The sequence below is a fragment of the Syngnathoides biaculeatus genome, chromosome 21, assembly GCF_019802595.1.
Source record: "Syngnathoides biaculeatus isolate LvHL_M chromosome 21, ASM1980259v1, whole genome shotgun sequence".
Classification (NCBI taxonomy): domain Eukaryota; kingdom Metazoa; phylum Chordata; class Actinopteri; order Syngnathiformes; family Syngnathidae; genus Syngnathoides; species Syngnathoides biaculeatus.
Window position 1 is genome coordinate 1,083,697 of NC_084660.1, and position 21,739 is coordinate 1,105,435.

The 21,739-nt window shown below is 41.9% G+C and overlaps 2 protein-coding genes across 3 annotated transcripts in view; one reads left to right on the top strand and one right to left on the bottom strand.

Annotated features, from left to right (window-relative positions):
• The window catches only part of LOC133494939 (WD repeat- and FYVE domain-containing protein 4-like), a 20,502-nt gene extending 1,850 nt beyond the window's left edge, over positions 1 to 18,652 (bottom strand). Inside the window, exons 1-28 of the mRNA XM_061809246.1 lie at positions 18,610 to 18,652; positions 18,504 to 18,539; positions 18,387 to 18,425; positions 18,235 to 18,308; positions 17,884 to 18,045; positions 17,048 to 17,142; positions 16,877 to 16,973; positions 16,569 to 16,771; positions 15,968 to 16,134; positions 15,462 to 15,581; positions 15,215 to 15,376; positions 14,979 to 15,131; positions 14,557 to 14,683; positions 14,300 to 14,451; positions 13,611 to 13,849; positions 13,397 to 13,518; positions 13,104 to 13,301; positions 11,192 to 11,301; positions 9,036 to 9,113; positions 8,758 to 8,949; positions 7,972 to 8,047; positions 7,680 to 7,876; positions 6,136 to 6,284; positions 5,950 to 6,061; positions 4,711 to 4,796; positions 4,571 to 4,633; positions 609 to 651; positions 156 to 275 (exon numbers count right to left, since the gene is read on the bottom strand). Of these exons, the coding sequence (XP_061665230.1) occupies positions 156 to 275; positions 609 to 651; positions 4,571 to 4,633; positions 4,711 to 4,796; positions 5,950 to 6,061; positions 6,136 to 6,284; positions 7,680 to 7,876; positions 7,972 to 8,047; positions 8,758 to 8,949; positions 9,036 to 9,113; positions 11,192 to 11,301; positions 13,104 to 13,301; positions 13,397 to 13,518; positions 13,611 to 13,849; positions 14,300 to 14,451; positions 14,557 to 14,683; positions 14,979 to 15,131; positions 15,215 to 15,376; positions 15,462 to 15,581; positions 15,968 to 16,134; positions 16,569 to 16,771; positions 16,877 to 16,973; positions 17,048 to 17,142; positions 17,884 to 18,045; positions 18,235 to 18,308; positions 18,387 to 18,425; positions 18,504 to 18,539; positions 18,610 to 18,645 (3,408 nt within the window). The 5' untranslated portion in view covers positions 18,646 to 18,652. The remainder of the gene's footprint in view (positions 1 to 155; positions 276 to 608; positions 652 to 4,570; positions 4,634 to 4,710; positions 4,797 to 5,949; positions 6,062 to 6,135; positions 6,285 to 7,679; positions 7,877 to 7,971; positions 8,048 to 8,757; positions 8,950 to 9,035; positions 9,114 to 11,191; positions 11,302 to 13,103; positions 13,302 to 13,396; positions 13,519 to 13,610; positions 13,850 to 14,299; positions 14,452 to 14,556; positions 14,684 to 14,978; positions 15,132 to 15,214; positions 15,377 to 15,461; positions 15,582 to 15,967; positions 16,135 to 16,568; positions 16,772 to 16,876; positions 16,974 to 17,047; positions 17,143 to 17,883; positions 18,046 to 18,234; positions 18,309 to 18,386; positions 18,426 to 18,503; positions 18,540 to 18,609) is intronic.
• On the top strand, positions 1,681 to 4,566 carry LOC133494794 (leucine-rich repeat-containing protein 18-like). 2 transcript variants are annotated; one of them, XM_061808947.1, is made up of 4 exons: positions 1,681 to 2,018; positions 2,476 to 2,546; positions 2,624 to 2,703; positions 3,660 to 4,566. In XM_061808947.1, the coding sequence occupies exon 4, from the start codon at positions 3,664 to 3,666 to the stop codon at positions 4,474 to 4,476; it is 813 nt and encodes a 270-aa protein (XP_061664931.1). In that variant the 5' UTR covers positions 1,681 to 2,018; positions 2,476 to 2,546; positions 2,624 to 2,703; positions 3,660 to 3,663; the 3' UTR covers positions 4,477 to 4,566. The 2 variants fall into 2 exon arrangements, with proteins under 2 accessions (XP_061664931.1, XP_061664930.1); XM_061808946.1 differs by lacking the exon at positions 1,681 to 2,018 and having other exon boundaries at positions 2,070 to 2,546.
• Positions 18,653 to 21,739: the final 3,087 nt, after the last annotated feature.

Here is a 21,739-nt window from a genome sequence, read left to right on the forward strand (position 1 = left end):
ACAGTGGCTAACAAAAATATTAGAGCCAAATTGTTGATGTACATTTGGGCCTACTACACAACTGTATGTTGGCCAATATGCTAAGAGAACTTACATTTTACATTTTTTAAAATTTTGGAGAACCACTGGTCATCATTAAAAACTGTTGCTCGTACCTCTGACTTGTAGTCAGCTAGGACCCAGGGGAATACAGGATACTGCATGAGGTCATTGTATGTCCTCCCAGCAAGAGTATTCAAATGCATCAAGTACTCGAAGTTAGTGATCTCCCCTTTCTGCAAGAATAAGAAAATGTACACGAAGGAAATGAACACATCATCAAGCATTGTTCAAATTCAGATAAGAAAAAAAAAAGCATGTGTGGAAAATAACATTACTCTCAACTTAGTGTTTATGCTTTTAGGACAGTAGGTAAATATGGCCAACATTTAAAAGATTCTTAGAGAGAGGACAACATTTAAACCGATATTGCTTATTTTCCCATTTTGATCCACTGTATTTGAACTCATGAGTCAGATTTTCTGATGACACAGCTCCTGCTTGCTTACACATAGATCAGGCGCACAAACAAATTGATAAAATATAGTAAATCATCGTCTGAGTCATACCTGCCATTTAACAAGGATGGTCTTCGCAACTATGGGAGTCTTCCTAGTGCACAAGAAAAGAAATAACTTGTGTTAACACCAGAGTTTAAACATTTCGTACCATCTACTTCTTATACTTGTTTCCAAGCAATGATCAAATGTAACACAGCAGAAGTGAACACACCTGATTTTAGTAGTATTTGTTATACTGTACACCAAGTTATCCGCTCCATTTTTTCAGTCTTATCCTGTTTAGTACCTAATCTATTTCTCCCATTCCCCTGTGATAAGTCATTTCCCCTCCAACGTTTCAGAAGTAGTACTTTTAATATTGGCAGCAGTCAAACTAGAAGTTAGCGTATTACACATGATATAGATTTCATCATCCCCCCCCCCCCAGACCCATTTAGCAGGTGTTTGCTAATGACGCCTTAGTGGTTAAAAAAGAAATAAATATACTCACTTTTACTGTGATTAATCAATAAACTTTTTTTTTTTTTAAAAAGGTTTTCTAACCAAATATGATCAGCTATTTGGAACAAAATAATTTGGATGACTAACTAGAAAACACATTACTACACATATTTTTCATTAACTTTAAAACTAACTACACTCTAGATTCCACAACACTACAATTATGTTGTTGGAGGAATGCGGGGTGATTTAACTTTTTTTTGTAACGCTTTAACCAAGGAGGGTATATTTTATATGCATCTACCATCTATAGTTTTGATATTTGGATATTTTATTGACGGTATCAATATTTTGACAAATCCACACAGATTGAGCAAATATTTAAACTCCTGCAAAAACCCATCCTTTAATAATAATAATATGAAACGGGCGAGTGGTTAGCACATCCAGCTCCCAGTTGTGTTCTTGTCGTTCAATCGGGAGTCATTAGCTGAGGCTCGTGCACTTTGTGTTGTTGCTAAGCGTCAGAAAGCGACCATCATCTCATCTATGACGTCATTCGTCGAGTGAATGCAGATTTGCAATCAGTTGGTAATTCATATGAGCCGGTTACTACGACTCAGGAGGAATCCAGGGCCGACATGATTGGTTTTAGTTAGTGAACTCGCATTATACCGGATGCTAGCTGTAAAAACTCCGTTAGGATGTCAACTTCATGTAGCTCACAGAAGTCAGCGGCATCTGTCACGTTTGTTTGACGTCATCGCTATCGGCGACGCCAATTTGATGACGCCGATCTTAAACCGTCTGTGGATTGGAGCTCATACTCGAACGTTCCATTCGGTGTCTGTGGAAGTACCCAGAAAATGTCGTGACATGTAAAACTGTTTGGTCTTCTTTTTTTTTTTTTTTTTTTTTAAACCAAATTGCTGTCATGAACTCCAGACAAAGAAACAAGGCAAAAGAAGTCGATGCCAGATCGCACAGATGGGTGGGCGGGTTGCGTGATTGACAGGCGTAAGAAACTTTCTTTTGCATCCGATTGTACATTGAATAGACGCGGCGGAGCATAGTACTCCAAGGCGGTACATTTCAATATTTCAATGCAGTGGCATTTATATTACAAGATGGGCTACATTTAATTGCTTAGTGTTAAATTAGGCATTTTGTTAAAGACCATATATATATTTAAGTGATCACTGACGTTTTTTAATTGTTTCCATTACTTGTGAGCAGATAGTTAATCTACGAGAGCGTGCATATCTATGTTAGATTGTAATGAACATTTCATAAAGTAATTTACTCGCACAACACTATCTATCCAAGTTGTTTAATTTAAATTAGGAGCGCATTCATTTGCTCCTGGAATCAGCTTCCCCCTCTGTGGGCCAGTATCATGACAATACAGTCCTGCTGCCAAGGACCCCATGTTGCTAAGTAACAATGCCAAACAAGAGGAAACTTGCATTTGCAGTGTGCAGGAAAGGAAACATTGTATTCCTGAGCTTTCCTCTCGACTTTGAGGATTACGGTCATTGTCGGCAGGTATTTCTTTCGTATGTCGTCTTCATGCAGGCAACGAGTTTGTTGCTACGCCCTAACTTGTTTCTTTATCGGGACAGTGGCTGATGTCGTTGATGGACTTTTAAAACTGAAAACAATCATCACTTTGTTAAGTCAGAAGTGGAAATACAAGACTATGGTGAGTACATACATTCATTTATATTGGTAATAGTCAAGAATAATGCAATGGGTCTATTTCTAAGTCCTCCTTTTATCCACTAACCCCTGAACAAATTATTTTGTAAGCCTACACTAAATCAATCATTGACTTTGGTTGTGTTGTGTGTTATCTAATTGCAGGCAATAATTTCATGCAATAGTTTTCTATAGGAGGTTATAATAGAACAAGCGCAAGTAGATAGCCCCTCTCATCCTGAGGATGATGAATGAGGCGAGAGAGGGCCTTGGGGTGTAACAGACAAAAAACGCACGCACACCTTGCTCGCGCAGTTGGGAAGGGGGAAGAGCCAAGCCTTCATCACCTCCAAGCACCCCGTAACTATCATTTATCAAAGTCCTTATTTTGATTCTTCACTCATGTATATCCACTTTAGGACAGTCATGTACAAGTCATGTATACCATTACACTTGGCGTGCCCTAAGCACCCTGAAGAAACACACACACACACATCCTTTCATTCCTGGCCAAAGCACACACTCAGTGACGGAGCATCAAGACTCGTTTGTTTTTGCTGCATTACCCAACGTCGCCTCAATGCTTTTGTTCCCCAGCATTAGCCTTAATTAGAGAGTCGTGCTCTTAAATATCCCCTTGGGCAACACCGGGTGAGCACACACTAGTTCAAACATAACATTGCTTTGGCGCGCACACACATACGCAAGCACTTAATTCCTACGAGAGAATGCTTTTCCCATTGCCCCTGGCTATACATGAGCCTTATTTTCTGTGTGACGAAATCACATAAGCCTTGCGGAATCGCTCACATAAACACACATTGGAAATGTGTTTACTGTAAATGGTCATATGAGCCTGAAAATCCGAGATAAATCATGTGGTGATTCCCTGTGTGTGTGTGTGTGTGTGTGGTGTGTGTGTGTGTGTGTGTGTGGTGTGTGTGTGTGTGTGTGTTGCAGCACCATGACCAAAAGGAAAGGAAACACAGGGACAAAGGTGACACTCAAGGATGCCAAGAAGGCCATACGGATGAAACCTGACGGGTGGCGCCGGCTCACACTTAGCAACATGGGCATAACCATCTTCCCGCAGTGTATCCTCAAACTGACTAACATGGATGAGTTGGACCTGAGCCGCAACCAGATACAAAAAATCCCAGAGAGCATTGGGAAGTTGTCGTCGCTCAGGTGGCTGGACCTGCACAGCAACAACCTCGAGTCCGTGCCCGAGTCCATCGGTAAACTGGTGGGCCTGACCTACCTCAACCTCTGTAACAATCGTCTCACCTCATCAGGTTTGCCCGCTACGCTGGCCTCCCTCACCAACCTGACAAGTCTAAACCTGGGGTTGAACAAGCTGGACGCTCTGCTTCCCACGATGGTCCCTGTGGAGAGCCTCCAAGAGTTAGGCCTGTTTGATAACCTCTTCACCCGCCTGCCAGACTTTGTGAAGGCACTACACAATCTGACTAAAGTGAACATAAAACGAAACCCCTTGTTGAAAGTTAAGGAGGCTGGCGAGGAGATGGAAAGTGAAAAGTCAGACGAGGAGGACGGTGTGTACCTCGTCCATGAGAGTAGACTGTGTAGTACGTGCCTTAAAATATGTAAAGACCCAGGAGGAAGGCATTTGAGAGGAGATTGTATGAGGGACATGTTTGACGACAAAAGGTGTTATTCGGGACTGGTAACACCAAACTCGGTGGCCGCGGTCAATCAGGATGTGTGGAGAGTTAAGAAACTAGAACACTTTCAGTCGTTCGAAAGCAATATTTGATATGTTTTCATGCATATCGCACTTCATCTCATAATGCAACAACAATGAAAACATTTGCCCCCTTCAATAAACTGCTGTTTATTGACTTGACTACCTGGCATTAGCGATGACATCAGCGACACCTCTCCCTTTTAATGATGACACCACCTTGCACAACCTACAAGACAGATTTCAGGTCACGGTAACATAAATGTCGCTAGTTTTTACAGCCATCGTTCACACGAGTGTTGTTACCTTTTATATGCAGAAACATGGTCTTTATTTATGAATACCAAGAAGGCTGAATGGCCATTTTTCATGAAGACCTCAATGGCATTGTCCTGAGAAAAAGAACAGTGTTTTACCTTACTGTAATATCACCTGGGTATCTGAGAAGCTAATCATGGACTGAGTGGGGTGGAGGTAAGCTTTAAGTGTTGGGTTATATTATGCTTATTCTATAGGGAATGAATGAAAAGATGTCTAAAATATGTATGGCCACATTATAGTGTGTTGACCAATTTCTTAAACACGTCTTCCATCACAAAAAGGGCTACAAATCTTTAGGAATAAATGTTCCCACTGCACTTTGAAAAGTTAAAACCGTGAATGAGGAACAGGCACACGTCTACAGAGCCTCAATCCAAAGTGAATTCCAAAAGCGAGAATCTGTTGTCAACAAGCGTGCATTGTCCGTGCAGACTGTACCAAACGGTATATGCATCCATCCCTCATAACCTAAATACCCAACCTGTTTTTACTGTACATTTACACATTTAATGTGGAACAATACTAACAAAACAACAAACTAGTGTCTCATTTACTTTTATTTGTCTGTCACTGTACTGAAATATTTTATTGGCGAGGAGACTTGAGATTTAAAAAATGGACCACTGCAGCAAAGTGGAGATGGTGGATTGTAATATGGCATCATTAGGAGTAAGCCATCCTGGCCCCACCTGTGTGGAGTTTGCATGTTCTCCCCATGTCTGCATGGGTTTTCTCCGGGCACTCCGGTTTCCTCCCACATTACAAAAACACGCAACATTAATTGGACACTCTAAATTGCCCCTAGGTGTGATTGCGAGTCTGACTGTTTGTCTCTATGTGCTTTGCAATTGCCTGGCAAACAGTTCAGGGTGCAACCTGCCTCCTGCCCGTTGACAGCTGGGATAGGCTCCGGCACTTCCCGTGACCGTCGTGAGGATAAGCAGCAAAGAAAATGGATGGATGGGAATAAGCCAACGTCTGCCTGCTTATCATTTTTTGATGAATCTACACCACCAACGGTGGTTCATGTCATAATTATGTACAATATATGCTTTGCACTTTTAGGGTTTTACGTTTGTAATGGGTTCTTCTAGATTCCAAAGTGCCAGATCGTTTTTTTTTAACTGAAATGTAAATGTACATACATTTTCATTTCAGGAACAATGAAACCTAAATTTTAAAAAATGCATTCATTGCTTGTGCAGTCACTGCAGAATGTTTAACCTCTAATAAGAACCGCATAAATCGGGCCTCCTTGATGTCCTCATAGAGCCAGTGTCTGCAGCTTGAAGTTGGCTCCTTACTCAGGATGCTGGAAATGAAGGAATCCCTGACACTGAAGAAAGGATTGAGAGGATGAGTTAAGCCTGAAACAATGGGATATGTGTAGTACGAAACACGCAGTCGAACCTGCTTGCTTGGTGCTTCCTGCAGCAAACGTCTCCAGACGGACTCAGAGTGAATCCTTCACACAAGAGCAGACTCTCTTTGGCGAACAGCAGCACCCCCTCAGTCACTTTGAGGCCGCTCACCGTCACCACACACATCTTTGCTTTGACCTAAGCAAGAGATTCGTTTCAGCACCTTGTGATGTGCACATGGCATATCCAGCCGCAATGTGATTGATCATTTTAATCACATTTTAATCATTATTAAAAAGACACCATTGAACACTTCATTATAGGAGCTGATTGATGGGGAGGAGAAGGTCTGGCCCCTTTTCCAGCACCTCCATTTGACATCAAAAGGACCCACATGCTGCTTTCAGGGCTGGCTGGAGCTAATGCTAACTGCGCAGTGTTAATGTGTGTAATTCCATTGTCTCTCCCCTCATTTCACAGTGAGTGTGCCCACCTGGTTGCCCCCTGTGTTGGCCTCTCTGGGACACAGCGCCCCAAAAAACATATGGGGCCCCCACACAGCCGCAGGGCCCCGCAATTTATACTAATCAAATCAGACTCCCTACCCCCCAGACACAAGAGTCACACTTGTGAAGGAGGAGGAAGTCTTGCCTTGCCATTATTAGGAGAATTAATCACTGTCATGTACACAATAGGCAACCTGCTAAACGATCAGAACCTCTTGTCTGAATGCACACAAATGTATGTGATATGATGAATCGTGTCATGTGAAAGCCTGTAAAGACTCAAAGTGAGACTCAGCGAAATGGTGCATAATTTTTTACCCGTGGTTAGATTAAATGGCCATTTCCATTTGCGAACACACTCTGCAATGCGCTCGACTGGCCCTAACAAATTACTAGATTTCATAAAAATTATAATTATCATCATCAATGACTGAATACATAACAATAAACTATTTTCCTTATCTGCGTATTGTGTAGGGGACAGATATGCATTATGAGTCAGAGAGAGATTTAGTCGCTGATTGGAAGAAGAGAAAAGAGCGACTTTATTGACAGAGCTTAATGTCAGACCATTGATTTCTCCCCACACACATTACTGTCATAATCACACTATTGGCGCAGGAAAGCTAATTATGTGTGAGTCTGCTTTTGTGTGTTACTGTCCGTGCTGTGTGTTGCTCTGCATCCGTGTGTGCGTGTGGATTTCTCAAAGCTAATGACTGTGTTCATTTGACAGGATGCTCAGCAGGACTCAACACACTTGAACCGTAGCGAGTCAACTACGCAGATCACACACTTACTAAGCAGATGTAAGACAGCCTGCATCACCTCCTACTGTTTTTATTAATACATCTGTCAGAAACATTAAAAGGCGCGGCTGGTTGCCAGCGTGAAGAGAATCCCAGTCAACATGTGCCGTCTAACTCAGTGGAAGAATGAGAAGAGCTGAGCTCGGCCTTACAGTAATGAGCAAAGATGAAATTCTGATAGCAGCACTGAGCTACTGGAGTCTCTAAGTGCGCATCTAATAGTTATTGTAATAGTGAATTTGGCCAGCACACCACTACAGGCTTCCGTGCCACGGTACCTCCTCGCCAGGATGCAGCTCCTGCAGGATGATGCGGATGTCAGTGCAGGTTTGCGTGCGGGAGCAGGGCTCCTTGTGGTTTTCAGAGGGAGGTGTTTCGTTCAAAACAGGAAAGAAGGTCAGCTGATCACAAGCCTTTCCTCCATCCTCATCTTCCTCTTGGGCCTCAGCTCCAACTTCACACAGAATCTTGGGCTCTAGGACAAAGGAAAAACAACACTTTTGTAGTGAGTAAAAAAAAAAAAAAAAATGACAACGTGACAGAATGCAGTGTCTGTATTATTTGTTTTACCTGTGTCAGGTTCTGGCCTCTTGTTGCTTTCTGCAGACGTGACCTTCCTCAAGCCAAGAGACAGGGCTCCGAGCACCTTTATAAATAGCATCACATTACATATATTATGATCGTGATACTTTTTCATCTTTCCCCAGGTTGCTCCTCAATGTAGGTGCCAAACAGAGCTGTGACAGAGGCGGGAGAGTGTCTCTGTGCAATGCAATTTTGGTAGGACACATTTCTCCTTCACCATTGCTTTTAAAGCAATTGGTCTTTTCGTACAACACACTAGATGCTAGCGATGGAATCAGGTAAGTGTCTGATTGTGGGACAGCATTTTGCTGTGTGATAGTGCAGCACAGTTCCGCAATATTGGCTGGTGTCTGTGTAAAAGCCTGACCAAATGGAGAAATACTGGATCATGGTTGACTGGTGCAACTGATACACTTGGGGGAAAAAAAATGCATGGACAGAGAGACAACCACAACGGACCCCACTCAATATCTTCTTGATGATCTCATACATTCTAATACAGTATTGTATTAAAGTAGATGACAATTGAAGTGACAGTGTTGTTTCTCTACTTATTGGGAAGTTTCCAAATTCACTTTCATGACTCCATTGACAAGAGTGAATATGCAAAAAAAAAATTAAATATGCACATGTTCCACATAAAACTAGGACCTGTTTTCTGCTCATGAAAGAAAAAAAAACCTGTGGCAGACACTGCAGAAAAGCAGCTATAAATCCAAAGTATTCCAGTGGGACACATGTCGAGATCGCCTTTTCCAGTTATTACTGTACCCGTCTGGATCGTCTCAATTCCTTTCTGCGGACGCGGAGTCTGGTGCGGTTGGGTCCTTCGGCAGCATCTTGCACCCAGTCACGGCTGATCAGCACGCCCGGACCTGGCCCAAACACTGCTCTCTCCCTCAGCAGCTCTGCCTCTACAAGCAACCATTGGGCGTTGACCCAATCCCACTCACTGGCTCGTAACTGGGCCGCAGAAACAAGCCAAAGACACAGTGATGACAAATACAGATAAAAAGCTTTTTTAATGTACAACAGTATTTTCTTCAAACCTGTATGTGGTTTGTCCTCAAATTCTCAAACATGCTGTTGCCTCTTTGTCGGTGCGACTCCATGTAAGACAGAAACTCCTGCAGAAGGACAAGCAAAATAGTGCAATCATTCCTCCTTCCATGCACACAGAGATTGTATATTCATATTGTTATTTCCTCATGCAATTACAATGCATTCACACAATTACATTGGCTCTAAATTGCATTCACGGGGGCCAAATAAGCTAGTGGCTACAGACTTACAATAACCCCTGTCTGAGAATGTAATCCTTTGTTGGCGTGATCTAATTAACATAAACATTAATATCACAGAGCCACAGCACAGTAGGGGGCAAGGTAAATGTGTGTGTGTGTGTCGATTAAAAGAGAAAAGAAAAAATAACAAGCGGAGCTGTGTTGACACTGCAGGATGCTCATGTTGAGCAGACACACAGGGATCATATTCGCACTGTTAACTGCTTCATTAAGCTTATCATCACAGCAGTGCTCGCTGAGAGACGAGTGAAACAACATGTGTCCATCCTCGCTGCTGACCCACGACGGCCATCTAACTGGTGGAATGAATACTCAGCCACTCTTTTTGCACTCTTATTTACTGATGCTATTTCTGTGTTTTGGGGTATAACTTCATAAATGAACGGCAAAACAATACGCAGCAAAAAAAAAAAAAAAAAAGCAAAAATTAAACTCATTTTGAAATAAACCCATGGCAATCAAGTTTTGATTTGACAAGCCAGTCGAAGAATGAAAATGGCATCGCGTGTCTTTCAAAATGCTGTGCAGTGGAAAAAAGGGAGAAGTAATGCGAGGCGGATTATGAGAATATTACAGAGGAGAGTAATAATGAAGTTTGCAAACTAGAACCATGGCACGACAGATAAACAGCAAGTCATCTTGCAATTTCATTCCTTCAATTGGACAAACATAAGTAATATATAGCATTAATTACACTATTTAGCAGATAGGAGATTCATTGGCTTTTAAAAGCTGCATTAAATACATAACTCATCCCTTCCCGCTGCAATTAACATCCCGACATCACACTCATTTCCATTTTAATGACTTCCCAACAATACGCCATCTTTGATGATAAGGCAACATAATGTCAACTTCATTCTGGGCTGGTAGGGAATATGTAATGAACTTAACGTGATCATTAGTGCTGTTAATTATCTTCGTAATATGAGGACACAGATATGATTATGGAAACGCTATTCACTGATGAAATAATTCTTTGGAAGGCTTGCATTGAGACTGCTTATCAGTCACGATATTCCTACGCAATACCTACAGAAGGTTTTAGGACAGTTTTTGTTTTTATTTTAGCCCAATGTACACTACAGTAATGTTCAAATCTGGGACAAGACAACGATGTACAGCATACTGTAGTGCTGCATTACCGTGGATCCCCAAACACATCTCCCTCCCTCTTGCCAAATAAAGGCCACAAGGTGATGATCGAGACTGGGTGTAAATTGGCAGAACGTTCCGACGATCTGTCTATTAGTTTTGAAGAAAATCTAAGAGCCGCTCGAAGTGACGTGTTTCAACGAAGTATGGGGAAACATCCCTCCTGGTGCTTCTCACACAGAAAAACAATTCATCACCCTGTCTGATAGCCTGTCAGATAACTGATATGATAAAGAATAACATCAAATGAATAATGTTTTCATCAGATTGCTACCACTATAATTGCCAACCCAATTTCAGCAGGCAGAAGACGTCCACAACACACACACACACACACACTTTGCAGGGTTGGGGCTGACACAGACGCGGTAATTTCATGCCTGTGTGCCTGAGTAATATGTCCCCACTCCCTGCTCCAGATGGCTCAACATCTTAAGCGTTGTGGGGGAACTAATGATGTGGACCACGTGTTTCGGGGGGAAAAACAACAATAAACGTGTCTTTAACCTTCAGCTGCAAACAGTGTGTCGCGTCGACTGTTCTTGTGGACGAGCCGTGCCGATATCAATTACTATGCCCACTCAGGGGCGATCAGCTGTGATCATCCAAATCCATTTTAAGAAATCATAAAAAGACTCCCACAGGGCTGGATGGCTCAAAGCACAGATACAGCTACGAGTGACTCTTGGAATGAGTGTCGGTCGATCCATATAGCGTCTTATTAATGAGAGGCTGCGAGAGTGTACCTCCACTGTCACTGCCTGCTTGTCTTGTCTCCCCATCGCTGAGCGGACTGCACTGCTGATCATGTCAAACGTCTTGTAAGGGCTTTGGACCGTCGCTTCCTTGTGATTCTCTGTGAAAATGTCAAATGTGAAATGTCAAGTACACAAAGTGAAAGTGCACACATCTTTCGGTCAGTGGAACTACTGAACAGCTGATTTAGGATCAGTCTTCCACCTGCCATCGTAAAATTCAACACGTCCCAATGGAAAAGCTCTATCCTATATGTGAACTTAATAAGCTAAACTTAAATCTATTTAGTGCCATTTTTGCAATAGGTGCCATCTGAAAAGAAATGTCCAATATTCAGCAAGTGATCTAACTTTATTTCCTTGCATTTCTCTCCTCACACTACACATATAGCAGACTATTTATTAGCCTGTGTCGAAGTACACAGGTTTAAGATGAAACTGAAATTGGAAAACATTATCATACCTTATGTTTTTTATATTATATTACATTTTATTATATACTTATTACAATTTCTTTCAATTACTTCATAATCTTGTGCCTTGTATTGTATCGTTTATTATCATGGCATAATTTCTTGTTCTGTATTATAGTGCAACCACTGTATTGTATATATTTTTAAGCCCATTCATATAGTATCGTAACATTGCTTCCATGTGTGTACATGTGATGTGAGTGATGCATTGAAGATGTCTAGCTACAGCTAATTTGCAGTCATAATCGATGGCCAGTCTTTCGATTACATTAAAAGAATGTGCTGAATACAATAAACAATTAACAAATACTATGAATAAATAAATACCGTGAAGCAATTTGGAGAGTGTGTGTGTGCATGTGTGTGTGTGTGTGTGTCCATGTGGGTATTGGAAACTGTGCCCCTCTGATAAAAAACCAAGGCCCCAGCCCCGCCACCCAGTAAAATTGGTCTAAAAGTACCACGTTAAACAGCAGGGATCACCAAAATGTTGCCCATGGGCACCAGGCAGCCTCCAAGGACCATAAGTAGCTTGCTGGCCTGTCATAAAAATAGCGCTCCGGTGAGATGTGCTTGCTTTGTTGTGTGTTGCTATTTAAAAACAGATAAAAAAAATAACACCACGCATCAGTGAGCTACTTTTAACTTTATGGTTGCCGTTCTTTTTTTTTTTATAATATCACACTTGCATTGGTGTTAATTTGAAAAGGACGTAAAAAGACGACTTTTTAAAACTACTGTAGTATAATTCACATATGACAAGACATACACTATGTCTTATTATACGGTATCATCCATCCATTATCTTACCCGCTTATCCTCACAATGGTTACTGGAGGGTTCAAGCCTATTCCAGCTATCTGCGGGCAGGAGGTAGGGTACACCCTGAAGTGGTTGCAGCCAATGCCGGGCTCGATGGCAACAGACAACAGTCACACTCACAATCACACCTAGTGGCATTTTAAAGTCTTCAATTAATGCATGTTTTTAGGACGTGGAAGGAAACCAGTGTGACCGGAGAAAATTCACACAGGCTTGGGGTGAACATGCAAACTCCACATAGGCGGGGCCGGGATTTGAACCTTGATCCTCAGAACCGTGAGGCAGGCGCTCCAACCACTTGTTTCACCTTATAGTTTTATATCTAATCAAATAGTAATATACTATTTCACATTAATAGCATTACATTTTATTTTATGGTATCATATCACATGTTCTAGTGCCGCATATCTAGTTTTAATCATAGCGTGATGCATAGTGTTGTATATTCCTAACTAATTGTACTGTATTGTATCACATTATATAAATATACATTACAACATTGTACAGTGTTTGGTCTATTTCATAGTATTATATCTTGTTTTATAAAATTATATTCACAGCATATATGTTTTGTAATTGTATTATAATGTTGCATCGTAAGAGCTAACCAGAGTGCAGCAGCCAGGCTTTGTGAGCCGTCTCCTCCCATAATGGGCTGATGTCAGTCATATTTACGGGTGCCCTCTCAGCAGTCTGGCTGGCTGAGATCTCAATCTTGTACGCTTCTTCCAGGGTGTGCCTCCGCTCCATCATAACCTTGGACCAGCAGGCCTTTGCCAAGGACACCAGCTCTACGTCATCTGAAACTCCCCCCCAAAAAATGCAGATTTCTCAGCGACTCTCAGAAGCATTTAAAAAGAAAACGTCCAAATAGAGGAAAATGTTGTGCTGGATTTCATACCAATAGGAAATTCTGCCCCAGATTCTACAACCACTTCATGTTGTGTTTTGGTTGGAAACATGTTGGGGAAAACTTTCCTGTTGTGCACTTTTGGAGTTCCACATGTAAAACCTTCGGGGTAACTTTATTCAAAAAAAATATATATATACATCAACTTCATATGAATGGTTACAAGACTGCAAATTTGTGTCCCCACACCTGAGTTTAGTCTCACCTGCCAGATCCAATCCATAGCAGACAATGAAGAAAACATGTGATAAAGTTCACGTTGGAATTGTACGTTGCCAAGAGAACATCCCAGCGATCATTGATTGTTTGGAATGTGTTAATGATGCCCTTCAACTCTGCTCTGGAATGTCGGGGTTGGGACAGGAAGTAGAGCAGGACATTATTTGAGCAGGAATAGAGAGCTGACACGGTCTTCTCCTTGTGAGCTTGACCTCTTTCCAGGGCCTAAATTATGAAGAAATAGTCCTGGTCAGAATCAGACTTCTGAGACTTCATTCTTTCCAGTTATGTATCACTAGATGTTTGTCAATTTAATAAAATAGTTACTTTGCAATGTATTCTTCTGGTGCGCTCTACAGAAAATACAAACTATAAAGGTACAATTACATTTTGCATTTCTTTAAACTTCACTTTCAGGGTTCAATCAGCTTCTACCACAGTTGGGAGGAACATTTCCCTTTAGTGAACAAAATTTAACATGAATGCATTTGCGGAATTATTTCATGTAAACAGATTTAGGCTTCCAGAAAACTTGCACATGCAATGTACATTTATTTTAAGGCTTAGCTGTGCTGGTCTTAGCATCCTGAACAAAGCGTGACATGGTTTGTCCACAGCTGAGTGTTTTAATAAGGAGCATGAGCATGCAGTATGTTTTGTGTGCCCTCATCTTACCACAACAATCTGATCTGCAAGGAAGTTGAGCAAAGTCTCTGAGGCCCCCAGGAATGCTCCGCCGTAAAGTGCCTGCACCAGAATCTTACTGAAGAGCAGCACATTGCCCATTAACGTGCACATCTGGTCTGCAGGTCTCTCGTCTTGGGACCCTAAATTATATTCATTATTGTAATGTAATATTACATTTGGTAACAACAACAAAAATAATAAAGAGGTACATTTAGGAATACAGATAATCTATATGCTCATATTACTTTCTGATATGAGGTGAGTGTTGTTTTCTTTATCATTGCTGAGAATGTTGATGATTTCCATGATGAACTCCAGCAGCTCAGTCTGGAAACTCTGGCTCTGCTCCATCGTTGCACCATCTGGACAGAACTATAATACAGTATTTATGAATATTATTAGTAGTATTTTAGAACTTCCTGCAACATGAGACTAGAAATCGCTCAACACAGCCATTCTGGGTTAATTCTTCTTTCTAAGTACAGTAATAGCATCATAAGTGCCAATGGCCTGCTCTATTTAATCAGTAACTAAGCAAATAGTGGCACCTTCTGGAAAAATAATAGTTTTGCAGGTTTAACATGCAACAAAAAGTGTACACATAATGTATGGGTCTGATTTGCAAACCGATAGCTTGCTACTGACTATATAATTTGTGTTTATTTACCTCCACCAGTAACACTAAAGGATGTGTGTTGCTGTTGCCAGACACATTGAGAAGACTGTCCATCAGCAGAATACGGGAAAAGTCATATACAGGCTTCTTGGGTGAATGAATCCTGAGTTCTTCCTCACATTCGGTTATCCTACACGGCTCGTGCTTACCCAGAAAAAAGGCCACAATCAGACAAAAAGTCCAGGTAGAAATGTCGTAAAAAATAAAACAAAACTTAAGGCACAGACCTCTGGACTTTGCCAGGTGAACATAATGGCAGCAAGTGCATGGAGGAACACCGTTGATGCCCACAGTGGGTCTTGGGGTCGAAGGTTATGTAGTTGGCAGAAGAACTGCATCACATTGGCTAGGAGCTGCAATGCCCATGATGCATCAGTGCCTGTTCGGTGCTTCGTTCAAAAAACGGGGTGTCATTGATTCAAATTCAAATGTAATTCACAAATTTACAAATAGTTGAATATGTAATGTTTTTACTTGCATGACGATGATTTTGACCAGTTTGAGTAGTAATGTTGCAGCCTCCACACAGAGCTGTGGGGTGGGAGTGTGTGCTTGGCTGTCAATCAAAGACTCGAGGGAGTCATTCAAGTTCACCTGTAGATTACATATGGGAGAGTTTGGATGTCATTAACAAATATAACCCTTTATATCAATTAATCAATTGATCCATTTTCTGGAGCACTTGTCCTCATTGGGGTCGAAGGTGAGGTAGAGCAGAGTAATCATCTGAAACTTGGACTTGGACACATATAGACAAACAACTGTTCACACATATGGGTATTTTAGATGATTCAATTAACCTAACATCGTATACTTTGTGAGGTAGGAAGAAGCTGCAGTAGCCAGTGAAACCAAAAGCACATTTCACACAGGAGTGCTTGAATTCAACCCAAAAACCAACTGACTGTGTGACAAATGCACTCTTCACTATTTACTGTGCTGCCCCATTTAGAGTATGTCAACCCAAGCAAAATATTCACCTCTCCGTCTACGAAGTGGGTGACTGTCCTTCCCAACAGGAGAGCAGCCAAAGCTTCATAGACTTGCGGCAGCTGAAAGTGTCTGACCAGAAGACCTTGGAGAACATCAAAACCAGGGCATGCAGCGGTGGAACATTCATATGACCAAGAGTGAGCACGAAGGTTGTCTGGGGGAAAAGGAAAATACATTAATTTTGGGTCAAACATTTGTCCACTCATGTGTTGCCACTTTTTTGGGGACATGACAGCCCCTTAATTTGCCACTAAGCTGTTAAAATGGTCAACCAGTGGGTGGCAAAAATGGCTACATCAGAAAGTCAAACAGACACAATCGAAGGAAAATAATTCAGATAAGGAACTAAAAAAAAAAAAAAAAAAAAACCTACCTATATTGTAAAATAGACATGGGAATTGAAAACTGTGCCGTCACAGCCTTGTGAGTATAAGAGCTCGTATAATGGATGTAAATAAATAAATTTATATCGAAATATTCCCAAATTCCCCAGCTCCAATTTTACCAACAGTTTTCTACACCTTTATGACCCTATGCTAAAGACACTATTGTATTCATCCGATTTCTAGTTATTGAAGTAATGTGTACCCATAATGACAGAGGGTGCCTCCATGCTGTCTATGAGGCTTCCAGGGATCACCGCCTCCCTAAAGCTGCTGTGGTGCGCCTGACAGGAAAGGAAGTGTGTGAGCAGGATGAGACCCAGTTTCACAGTGGAGGAGTGAAGGTGCGGCTTCAGGAAAAGCAGGAACCAGTCGCTGCCCAGGACGTCATACACTGTATTCTGGTGACTTATGAAGAACCAGACAGCACAAGTTAAAGTTTCTTCCATTATATCATGGCAAATTTGATTACATCCTTTTTGGTTTTGAAAAGCAGTAACACATGGAATTTACTCTTTGATCAGAGCGCTCTCTGAGCCGAGGATGTCGCAGAGAACAAGTAACAGCTGGTTGCGGATAAAGATGAGGCTGACAGGAACAGAGGCGTTAACTAAGAGAACAGATGAGGCATCTGGTCATTACAAGTCAGAGGGATTCTTTCATGAAGAGCTTTTCATATGTTACCTTCTGTATCTTGGGAAAGATCACAGTCAGATATGCCATGGCTTTCAACTGCATTACGAAGAGGAGGGAGTGTGTAGATCAGGAAGAGCCCAAGTCTGACAAAACATGTAACAGTTTTCACACAGACGGGCAATCAACAATTCAAGGAAAGATAGCTTTTTATTTTTACAGAATCGGGGTCTCCAACCTTGCTGAGAGCAACTTGTTTTATTTATACGGCTTTTAACATATACAGTACTTGTACTGTACTGTACTATAATAGAGAATGTAATTTATATTATGGTAATTCGAGGTGGATTTGTCTGAACTGTAAAAACACTAAGAGGTGAACTACCTGTTACCTACAATTGACCACAAAGTAAGGTGCACAGACACGATCTACAATAGGTAAACTACTAGAATTTTGCATCTGAAGTGTCATCCCGGTTATTTTTGCCGAGCAAAGTTCGGAAGAGGACACATATACAATATGTAAGTTGTATTGTGATAAAATTTCACTGCACCACTCTGATCTGTCGTCACTGTAATAAAGCAAAGTGGAAACCATCACAGGTGTGCATAATATATGCAATGTTGTTTTCCTAATAAGAGCTAGTATATACCATAGGACGGTGAGGGTGAATCAAACCGTTTCATTTTTAGGACAGAAAGTTAAACAATGATCTAAAACTCGGATGAGAGGTCCACAATTTCTTAACTGTCATTGGATCAGTGACAAATCACCAGTATCCCCTCACCAATGATGTAAGATGTCCTTCTACACGGAACTGAAATGACCATGACCATTGCTAATGATAAACTGAAAAACACACAACCAGGAAGTGTTCAGGTAGTACCTGCTTATATCCAGAGGAGTGAAGTGAGCCTTCAGCAGGCATGTGATGACGGAAGTAACAACCTTGACTTTTTGATAAGTCACAGAAGGGTCACACAGCTCAAATAGCAAATTTGGTAACACGCCCATTCTGTGCATGACCGCTCCAATCCTGCTGTCATTGCTGAGGATACAGAGATAACACCTGTCACACTGATTTATTTAAAACGTTGAGAGAGTGGATGATAAGGTTTGCTGTCAATCCCGAGCAACAGTCTCTTTATATTTGCATAACTTGTTGTCATGTGGGTAAATCATAGGTTCGATTAATGCTGCATTGCCTGGTAACATGCTGAGTGACCATGGAAACTACCTTGGGGACTTCAAGATCTCGGCAAAGTGGCACAGGACTGAGAGATCCAGATTTTCAGACGTGTTCTTCCACACCTGACAAAATGAGACAATCTATGTCATGGATTTTTGTGCTGTTCCTGTGACCGTTACGGCAATCTCGCCAATGTGTACCTCCAGGTCCGATAGCAGATCCCGGAAAGCAGCTTCGTTCTGCAGACAGTCCGAGCCTTGGCTCAGCTCCATAGAGCTCGAGAAGTACAGAATCAACTGAAAGGTTCTGAGGCTCACCAGAGTATTCTTCATTTTCAGCAAGAAAACAAGCAGCTGGAGAGAGTAAAATTATATCTAAGAATTGGAATGTAAATTTCAGCTACTTTAGTTATTCGGAACAGACCTTATAACCGCAGATGCGGTTCATTTCCTGCTGCATGGCAGAATTCGTTTCCAGAAGAGAGAAGAACCTTAACCGCTGCATACAGGGAGCTGTCATCAGCTGCCATTGCAATTATACTGAGAAGAACTGCAGGCCCACCCACGTACAGAAAACCATCAGAGGCATTTCTGGGGATGAATGTGCGGACACCTACAATAAAAAGGTAATGTCCTTTAAATGCATGCTCTTGCAGGAATTTGGAAAACTTTACAATAAATAAATCATTTACATTACTCACCAAAATGTCCAATCAGTGCTGCGCCTATGGTGCGTGCAGTGCCTCAGGTGCTGACTGATGTTACGAGCCAGGAAAACTGGAGTGGAGTGGGTCTCTTGAGGTTATCCCTAGCTGGAAATAGATGGATGACTTTTTAAAATGTACCTTAAGAGCAAATGGGTATTAAAGACCGGACTGGCTGCACCTCTTTTAGCGATCAGTCTGCAGTCCACCTCGTTGTAGTTTTTGTCTGATTCCACAACAGTTGGGGCGTAATTAGGCTTAAATGCAAACTGGAAGTTCATCGCCCTGTTTTTTGCATTGAGAAAAAAAGATTCTGACTTGGTTGTATACCTTTCACATTTCAATATCACAGTTATTTTCATGAGCAAGCAACATGGAGAGGGACCCAAATGCTATTCACACTGGTCGGGCTTTCATTATAAAAGTTGTGTTTAGTGATCATGTAAAAATTTTGGGGGGGAGCAACTTTTACGTGCATCCATGTTGGTGAAAACGAAATAGTGGTTGCCAAAGGAAGCACGGAAGCTTTGGGGCCTTTCTCCATCCCGTTTTCTGGATTGCTTGTTTCTGGAGTCTTTTAAATTCATAACATATCAATCATGGATGTCAGAGTCACCACAAACCTGACAATGAATATCCATCCATTTTCGTAGCCGCTTATCCTTACAAGTTTCGTGGGAGTGCTAGAGCCTATCGCAGATGTCATTGGTCAGGAGGCGGGCTACACCCTGAACTGGTTGCCAGGCAATCACAGGGCACATGGAGACAAAAAGCCGCACTCACAATCACACCTAGGGGCAATTTAAAGGGTCCAATTAGTGTTGCATGTTTTTGGGATGTGGGAGGAAACTGGAGTGCCCGGAGGAAACCCACACAAGCAAACTCAACACAGGCAGGTTTGGGATTGAACACAGGACCACAGAACTGTGAGGCCGACAATTTACCAGCTGATCTATCGTGCTGCCAAAAGCTTTCTTTTGGCTTGTCTCGTTCGGGGTCGCCACAGCGTGTCATCTCAAATGACCGCTCATAGTTGTTTGGCACTGTTTTTACGCCGGATTTCTGCCACAACCCCTCTTGGGGAGTGGTGGCCCCAGTGAGGAAAAACTTTCCAACACTGGCTAACCAAAAAATGCTCTAATCGTTGAGCTATGGGGCCCCACTATGTCAGAAGTGGGATTCAAACCCACGCCTCCATTCAGAGCCCAGAATACCCATCAACTGGAAGGTGTTTAGTCCTTGAGTCTGGCAAATACAAAGAAGACAAATCTTTACAGGAGTTTATTCCTTCATTTTTGATGTATCTATTCATCTATTACATTTTTACTTCAGGGCATAGTTTTAGAACTTTTTTAATGCTGCAAAGAACATGTTGCAGGTCACACGTAACTGACTTTCCATGTTGGCTGTCAGGGGTGTGGGCCTGTGGGCAGGAGCTCCTCACTTGGACCTCATTGACACTAATTAGGAAATGCATTAAAGCCTTTTGTGTCCTATTGTCAGTTGTGTGTCGTTGTGTTTGTTGTGTTTTGTGAGTGACTCTCCCTTGTTTCAACTTTTCTGTGCCACTTTAGTTAAGTCTTGTTCCTGTTTCAAGTTTTACCTCATAGATATCGGCCCTCGTTTCTGGATCTTTGGACTTTACCTTTTAGTCTCGTGTTTTTTGACCTCTGACAGAATTAAACTACACTTGAAAATCATGTCCATGCATTTGGGTCCTGTTCCTTGCCGCATGCTTATGACAGTCGGCATCAGGAGCATGTCGACGCAAACCAAGCGGACCGTCTCCGAGGTGTCGTGACTGCTGTACTTGAACCTGGGCACCAGCTTCGCCAGCATGGGATGGCTTTGCACATTGTCCAAGACTGTGCACAGATACTGAGGAGCACAATGCTGTCATTCATACCTGAATCCCTACAAAAGAAAAAAAAAAACAGAAACTATGCAGGTTCAATTTCATTCAGAACCTCCAATTGAAAAGCCTCCAAACAGATGGCTATGTGGCGCAATGGACAGCGCACTTGGCTTCTATGTTAAAAGTGTAGTAATTCAAAGGTAGTGTGTTTGAGTCCCACCGGAGTCTCTCTGTCTTGTTTGCTTCAGTGGGTAAAGTTTGTATCTGTCCATGAAAACAAAATACTGCTTCTTTGATGCTAAGCAGTAAATCAGCTGTGTCCTTTAGTCCAAGAATATGAATATTTCAATGGATGAAGCCTATTAGGTTTGCTTCAAAAGAAGCCTTCCACTTTTATTTCCGCTGTTGCAAAATGCCTTTGCTATAAAATGTCAGCACAGTGGACCAAGAGTCATTTCGTACTGAGCCCTTTTATGTGCGTGTGCGTATTTTCACTAATTGCATGTCACTAATTCAACATAACAGTCCCAGAATGGATGCAATGTATCACCAATGTCAACTCTGCAGCCTGCATGCCGGCCAAAGCGGGGTGTCCCAGGGTCAAGGTCCGATTCTGGAAAATAGGACATTTCAAAAGAAATGTGCACTGCATTTTTCATGATGGTGCTTCCATTAGCACCACCTTGTTAGTTTCAACTTGATAATAGCATCATCAGTTCCTTTTCCTCTTCAAGGACACCCAGCAAGTTCTTTTCCATCCTTAGTTTATCTGTTTATAAATGAGAGGAGTGTGTGGAAAAAAACAGAAAAAGCATTTTCTTCAAACATTTTCTTTGCCGCTTATCCTCACGAGTGTTGCTGGGTGTGCTGGAGCCTATCCCAGCTGTCAACGGGCAGGAGGCAGGGTACACCCTGAACTGGGTGCCAGCCAATCGCAGGGCACATAGAGACAAACAGCCGCACTCACAATCACACCTCGGGGCAATTTAGCATAT